Below are 8,284 nucleotides of genomic sequence, written 5' to 3' on the forward strand. Positions count from 1 at the left end.
ACATACATATTTTTGCTCTGCTTCTTTGTGGATCCATTTGTTATTTTTTGTCTGGTGGGTTTTTTTAAATGTTTCAATCTCTCCAGCTTTAATAGAACCTGGTTGTCCTTCATCTATATCCATTGTATGTTTTGATTTCTGTAATAATTATTAGAAAAAAAATTAAAAGTTAAGTATAGTAAATTAATATTGGCAACACTAAAAAATATTTACCTCCTCGTGTAAGTATTGAGTAAATGATTTACTTCCACCTGCATGCATATAAGACACTTTTGATCTATTTTGTGAGCCTGCCATAGACTTTTTCTGCAAAAAAAAATAAATTAACATTAATATTTTCTTAAAAAATAAAAATAAAATAAAATTTATATGAACTAGATAGACATTATGACACCTTCCACTCATCATTAGAGAAACAATTGGTGCACATCCATTTCCAATCTGAATCTCTTATCACCAATTTTTTAGGTTGATGTTGTAGCGGATCTTTTCCTTCTTCGATCATTTTGTTAAAATGCTTGTGACATCGATTGCGATAATCCTTAAATCGCTCTGAGCAGTAATGATCACAAATTATTTCAAGATATGGATGTTTCCCAAAGTCCAAGTCGAATACATCCTGCAAAAATTAGGGAATAGATATAAAGAAAATTATCTATATAAAAAAAGTTATTAAGTGAATATATTAAAATAAACATACCTGTATACGAGCATATACAACTTTCTTTTCCATAGGTGGAATTTTACTCCAACCACTGTATTGTAGCGGAGCATGATGTCGTACATTTACACCAACAGTGTTTGCGAACTTAGCAGCATCTGTGCCATAAACTCGAAGCTCCCCCACTTCATATGAAATTTTTATCTTAGGTGCTCCATCCTTCAACCCACGACTTGTGCGATCTCCCCGAGTAGGCCCACGAGTTCTCTTTTTTGATTCTATAAAAAAAATTGTATAATATTAGTAAGAACTATATCACACTTTCATATAATTGTATTATATATTTATATTGGTATAAGACAAACAATAATACTTTGTACCTTGTGAAGATTTTTGTGGTTTATCAGGTAATGGTATTGTTGACGAACAATCAATAGAATGTGTTAAAGGTTGTGGAGATTGTATTAATGGTGGAGTATTAGTGGGTGTCTTTTTAGAGCCAAAGAGTCTTCTACTATTCATTGGTTGATCCAGAGACTTCATGCTTGACATAATAAAAACCTGAAATAATAAATTATTATTTGCATATAATAAACAATATTAAATTCATATATTAAAAAAATACTTACACACCATTGATTTTTAATCACTTTCATCACTATCGGTTACATCTTCTGAATCACTAAGTAATGCTTCTTCATCAATATCCTCATTGTCTAATTCGTTTTGACATTCATTGTAATCAATATCATCGATTTCAATTTCGTCAATATCTTGCCGAATAAGAATATCATCAACATTTGTTGAATCAAATGTAATATCAATGTCGCTTGAGAATTCTTCTTGATATGCTTCACGATTAGTAGTAACGGGTCCAACATCATCAGAATTACTATCTTGTGGCTTTGATGGTATTTCCCAAATATGACGATGGTTTACCTTTTGCACCACTTTCCAATTTTCACCTCTTTTTACGTCGTCTAAATAGAATACTGAATTAACTTGGTTTGCAAGGACAAATGGTTCATCTTCAAACCATTGTGAGGCAACATTTATACTAGTAATGTTATACTCAGTATAAATTCTATGGTCACTCTCATTGGTGTTATACCAAGAACATTTGAATAATATCACCCTATTAAAATAGATATAATGTACTTCCCATATTTCATTGATGACACCATAAAAATCATAAAGGTTCCCATCATATTCTGCCTCAACTCGAATTCCACAATTTTGAGTAATGCGTCTTTCATCTCGAGTTTTTGTGTGATATCTAACTCCATTAACCATACAACCAGCATATGTGCAAATCGAAAAATTAGGCTGAATTGCAATGGCATACAAATCATCTTGGGCTTTAGAATATGATATTTCATTCATTCTTTTAACCTGAGAATATAGTTTTCATAGTTAAAATGAGATAAAGAACCATATCCCATATGAAAGAATTATAAATATATTAACGTACTTTATCTTCAAACCAAGATGGAAATTCTTGCTTTTGTGCTTGATCAATATCTGAAACGCCTTTGGATTGTAAAAACAATCTATGTTCTCTGATTTCAAAAAAAGTACTCTCAAATAAGAACTTTTATATGTAAAAGAAAACAAAACATATTGGCCATACTTAAGATGATCAACAGAAAACTTACTTTAAATATGGCTCCAACTCAGGACAATTATTCACAATGTACCAATGTACCATATTCCGTTGTTCTTCAGTTATTGAGATTGATGATTGTTGTCCAAATGGTCTAGTTGGCATATTGAATATAGACAATGTTGATTGTCTTCTTACCCCAACCTCATCTGGATTTCGATCTGGACGATTGAAGCGGGTTTCTATGCCATGAAGATACATTGAACAAAAATTTAATGCCTCACTAATAATATATCCTTCAGCTATAGAACCTTCAGGGCGAGCTTTGTTCTTTACATACTTTTTCAAATGACCTATTTCCCTATAAAAATATTATACAATTAATATACATTAGTACATAGTTTGTACTTAATAAAAATCAAAAAATTATTTTTCAAATATATTATTTCTTAAGGTAATATTAAATTATATTACCTTTCAATTGAATACATCCATCGCATTTGTACTGGACCTCCTAACTTAGCTTCCATTGGCAAGTGCACCGCTAGATGAATCATTACATCAAAAAATGCAGGAGGGAAAATTCTTTCCATCTTACATAGTGTGAACACAATGCCCTCTTCCAAAGCATCTAAATCTTTCACATACAATGTCCTTGCGCATAGTTTTTGAAAAAATAAGGACAATTCAGCAATCACAGACATCATTTTTTTTTTCAAATATGGTCTTACACTAATGGGTAACAACATTTGTAATAAGATGTGACAATCATGACTTTTCAACCCAGTTATCTTCCCATCTTTCATATTAACATTGCGAGACAAATTTGCAGCATATCCATCTGGAAATTTGATAGATTGTAAGAACTCACAAATTTTCTTGCGTTCCTTCTTTGATAACGTATAACAAGCTGCTGGTTTCACCCACTTGTTTCCTTGCCTTTTCATTTGCAATTGTTTACGAATTTTCAAATCTTGTAAGTCCAATCGTGCATTGTCGGTATCCTTAGACTTCCCATCAATGCTAAATATTGTTCCAATAACACTGTCGCATATATTTTTCTCAATATGCATCACATCCAAATTATGCCTTAGTTTTAATTTAGGCCAGTATTCTAATTCCCAAAATATACTTTTACGCCTCCAATTTGTTTTATTTTCATAGCCTGCTTTCTTCATTTGGTTTTTATCATCATTCATAATATCGACATATTTACCTGGCCTACATGTCCACAGATGGTCCAATTTATCTGCAATTTCATCACCTGTTAATTTTCTAGGGGGAGACCGTCTTTCAATTGTACCATCGTACTCCTTATCAGTGCGCCACTCATGTTCAGCACACAAATATCGACGATGTCCCATGTAACAAATTTTACCCCTAATTCGAAATGAAGATGTGTCATCCTCGCAAATAGGACATGCCTTATACCCTTGAGTGCTATACCCAGACACAGTGCCATATGCAGGAAAATCATTAATTGTCCATAATATAGCAGCACGCATGATAAAGTATGTTTTATCGACAACATCAAAAGTTTGTACCCCTTTCTCCCACAATTCTTTTAACTCTTCGATTAAGGGTTGTAAATAGACATCTATATCCTTACCAGGAGCACGACGCCCAGGAATTAGTAATGACATCATTAAGAATTCTCGTTTCATACATATCCATGGCGGCATGTTATATGGCATTAGTATTACTGGCCACATACTATACGAGTTTGATAAATCACCAAAAGGATTAAACCCATCAGTTGCAAATCCTAACCTAATATTTCGAGGTTCTTTAGCAAAATCGGGGTATTGCTTATCAAAATCCTTCCAAACCGCTGCATCTGCCGGATGTCTAAGTACACCTTCAGTATCAACACGTTCTTCTTTGTGCCACCTCATATCTGATGATGTATGTCTTGACATAAAAAGTCGTTGCAAACGTGGAGTTATAGGAAAATAATGCATCTTTTTATGTGGTATTTTCTTGCCTTTGGTTCCTTTAAACTTATATCTTTCATGACCACAAATATGACAATTTTCAGCATCTTTATTGTCTTTCCAATATAAGGAACAATCATGTTCACATACATGAATTGTTTCATATCCTAAACCAAGATCATGTAATATTTTCTTAACATCATAATAAGTATTTGGGATTTTGTTATCATCAGGAAATGCTTCCTTAAGAAGCTTGAGTAACATGTCAAATGCTTTGATGCTAGTACTAGTCAACACTTTTATATGCATTAGCTTAACGATGAATGTTAAACTTGTGAACTTTTTACATCCAGGGTACAACTCTTTTTCTACTTCAGCAAATAAGTTATGAAATTTTTGCCCCTTCTCTTTTCGGTGAGTTGAATCCCCAAAGTTTGCAAAATTACTCTTTGTAGGGTCTTGTTGAGTTAAATCTTCAATCGCTGGGATCATATCATCATCACTAGTGTAATTATTGTCACTCTCTTCAGCATCATCGACATCATCAAGATCATCAACATCTTCAAGATCATCGAAATCATTAGCATCATCCTCACCATCACTTTCATCTACAATATTCTCCCCGTGATGTACCCATTTAACATAGTGGGTATAAAATCCTTTTACGAAGATATGACGCTCAATTGTCTCCAAGTCATGAAAGTATAAATTCATACACATGACACATGGACATCGAATCTTATTCTCATCATTCAAGTGATCTCTTGATAATGTAATGAAGTTCTTCAATCCATTGATAAACTTGGTAGATAGTCTATTCTTATTAGAAGTCCAACTCTTATCCATAGCTTATCTACTACTTTTGAGATGTGTAGATGATGTATCGTACTATAAACAAACATCAAGTAATACTAAATTTATTTTGAATTATTATAATGAAAACATTAGTATATCATTGAAAGTATGACGCCAAATACCTATATACGTATATATATATTGTTATATATTTTGTATGACTTTGAGTCAATGTCCTTTAACTCATCGTTTGGGGTTTAATATTAAAAGCATTAATTATATAACATATACAGATATATAATATTCTTTTATCCAGTTTCATAAATTATCTAATCATATATTTCTATTTCTATTTAAAATTTTATTCTTTTATTTGAGTTTTGTTTACACATAAATAATATTTTACATATGTCTTTCATTTTTATTTTTTGTGTTAGCTTCATTTTTAGGATTAGCTATTTAAATTGTTTTGTTTTTATAGCTCAGCTATAATTGATTCAACTACTTAAATTATAAATGATTAACTAAAGCATATACATGTATATATTAATTAAAATAACATCATTTTAGATTTTAGATTTTGAATTTTTTTTGAGGTTGAAAACGATTGAAGAAAATTAATTAAAATTAGTTCACATTAAAGTTTAGACTTTTACAATATTTTTTAAAATTCAAACTCATAAGCCATACTATTTAGAAAAATATGTTTAAAACATAAAACAATTTAAAATGTATTTAATTATTTATTTCAAAATCTCAATACACCATATATAATATATAAATAAAAACTACCAGAATTTGAATTATTTTAACTATTAAACTAATAAAAAAAATTAAACAATTTATTACACACAAATTAATACTTTGTTTATTATTATTATTATTATTATTTAGTTTATTATGTGATGATATTGCATTTTTAAAAAATAAATATTTAAGCACTACAACTTAATATTATATAATCTATTAAATATTAATTATCTCAGATGATTTTTTCCCAACTTTTGGTTAATATTATTTTATCATCATTTAAAAAATATATATGTTATTAAATTTTTTTCCTTCCAAAAAAACATACATTGTATGTGCATTACAAAAAGTGATTACATATATTTTAAAATGAAGTGTTCAGTGGTAGTGGTTGTTGGGTCCTACTAAACTATTAAGAAAAAATGATAATTGAAGTCTATCTATCTAATTAAAATAATAATAAAAATTTGGCTATCTCTAAAATCGGGTTTAGATATTATGCTCTTTTTTTTGTTATTCTAAGCTTTTAATTAAAATAATAATATATATATAGATGATAGCTCAGCTAATCTCAAAAATGAAAACTGCTACACCCAAAACTTCATAATTCTTTCATGAACTCTCTCTACCTGATATCAACTCAACCAAACACATTATTTATAGCTACAACAGAGCTTTGCTCTTTGTTGAGTGACTCCCCCAAATGGCAAGTCAAGATGGAGTGATATATAACATATCCCTTGGGTTACTCCTTGATGGCCATGAAGCCTATTCAGATCTACTATGGGTATGAAAAAAATTGTCGATTCCTTACATATGCTTGGCCTAAATTTATATATCAGGTGCTTCCTTGCTTTGATTTGTATTTTTGTTCATATTTTGATGATTTAGGTCTTTAGGATTTAAATGAGAAACTAAATTTATTTTTCTTATCTGATTTGGGAAATTAACTACTCTGAGTTAAATTTTTCCAAAACTCAATATGATTTTATTTTGGGGTTTTGATTAGATTTATTAGGGCTTTCTCTAATTGGGTGAAAAACTAAATTTATTTTTCTATTTATTTTAAATTCTTAATCTAATTTGGAGATTTGTTTTATAACCTAAAAATTGTTAGAAAGAAAACCGAGTAACCTAATTTTGACTACCTATGTTTGGTTGTTTAGAAAGAGGGGTGTAAACAAGTAATTTCAACTCTTAAGTGTTATTCTTAAAATTTCCATTGGTGAGACAAATATTAGAAAATAAATCTTGAATATATTTCTCAATGAGGAAAGCACACAATGAATATCTAATAACAATCATATATATATCATGTAAATAATGACAACACATACCTTTTTGTTCTTTAAGTACTTCAACCAAAGCTTGCTTACATTCAATCAAACTTATACTTCAAAAATGACTTGATGCACAACCTCACAAAAATTAGTACATAGATCAGTCAACTTTCAATCACAGTATAATTTTTGTATTCATAAATGAACTCATGTAGATATACATACCTTTTGAATAATGATAATGCTTTGTTTGACAATCTTTCTTCTTTTTTCTTTTAGTAAGTAGTTCAGATTGAAATATGTAAGCACGCTAATGAATTTGATTTATATATATAGAATTTTTAGGTCTTTTAGTTTAGGGTTTCATTTTTTCAAATATAAATTTCTCAAAAATTAGTTACAATATGAATAAATTTTAATTTTGAAACATATTTTTTATTAAAAAATATTTGGAATTTCCATTGAAATCTTAAAATATATATTTTTTAAATAATATACTCTTATTCAAAATTCAAACGGTTTATATCTTTCATTTGATTTTTTATATTTTTTTAATTCATTTATGCATATGTTGTTATATGATAACATGATATAGCTATATAATAGCACACTTAGTTGGTTAAAATAATAATTTAAAAATGAGATATTCAGTCAATTTAGGAATTAGTTGTAGCTATATAATATCATTAATGATTAGTTAAATCTCGTTTATGTTATTTTGTTATTTATTTGGTAAATCTAATTCTAAATTTGAATTTCATATTTCATATTTGACTTCTCTGTATTTTTTACACTGCAAAATTTTATGCGGGAAGATATATATATATATATATAGTGTAGTGTTGTTTTATTATTTCAAAGTTTCAATCGGAAATAGTTTAACTTCTTCTCATAGAAATATTGATACGTTTATAAATATATATTTATATGATTAAGAGTGTCATTTAAAAGGAGTGAATTGCATTGTTTAAGTACATCTGATGACTTTATTGCTAAGGATTTACAACTATATTAGACTTTTTTTTTTCAATTTCTCTTTTATTTTATAGACTTTCTATGAGTTTATCACATCTAGTATCATTCATAAAGTTTATGAATACAGGTATGGGACTCTATGAAACATGTTTCAAATTTGTGGTCAAACTCTGGAATGTCATTTGCATAATGTCTCAGAGCTTCCTATAGTAATTACAAGCTCTCAGGATGGAATTTATGTGTATGGCATTCTGCCACTTATAAGTAAGTTAATAAATATATATAT

General features: G+C 29.0%; 1 protein-coding gene across 1 annotated transcript; it reads right to left on the reverse strand.

The window, feature by feature from the left end:
• Window positions 1-1,303: 1,303 nt before the first annotated feature.
• On the reverse strand, window positions 1,304-5,044 carry LOC133802085 (uncharacterized). Its single transcript, XM_062240332.1, has 4 exons — window positions 2,739-5,044; window positions 2,317-2,625; window positions 2,133-2,220; window positions 1,304-2,053 (listed from the first exon to the last, which is right to left on the reverse strand). The coding sequence occupies exons 1-4, from the start codon at window positions 5,042-5,044 to the stop codon at window positions 1,304-1,306; spliced, it is 3,453 nt and encodes a 1,150-aa protein (XP_062096316.1).
• Between the last annotated feature and the right edge of the window lie 3,240 nt (window positions 5,045-8,284).

Source organism: Humulus lupulus, chromosome 9 (assembly GCF_963169125.1).
Source record: "Humulus lupulus chromosome 9, drHumLupu1.1, whole genome shotgun sequence".
Lineage (NCBI taxonomy): Eukaryota > Viridiplantae > Streptophyta > Magnoliopsida > Rosales > Cannabaceae > Humulus > Humulus lupulus.

Bases quoted from the DNA above. Each gene is read 5' to 3' on its own strand.
- LOC133802085 (XM_062240332.1), bottom strand. From the start codon at position 5,044: ATGGATAAGAGTTGGACTTCTAATAAGAATAGACTATCTACCAAGTTT. The intron at 2,626-2,738 runs GTAATATAATTT...ATATTTTTATAG, and splicing joins TGGATGTATTCAATTGAAAG to GGAAATAGGTCATTTGAAAA. The intron at 2,054-2,132 runs GTACGTTAATAT...CTATATTCTCAG, and splicing joins CATCTTGGTTTGAAGATAAA to GTTAAAAGAATGAATGAAAT.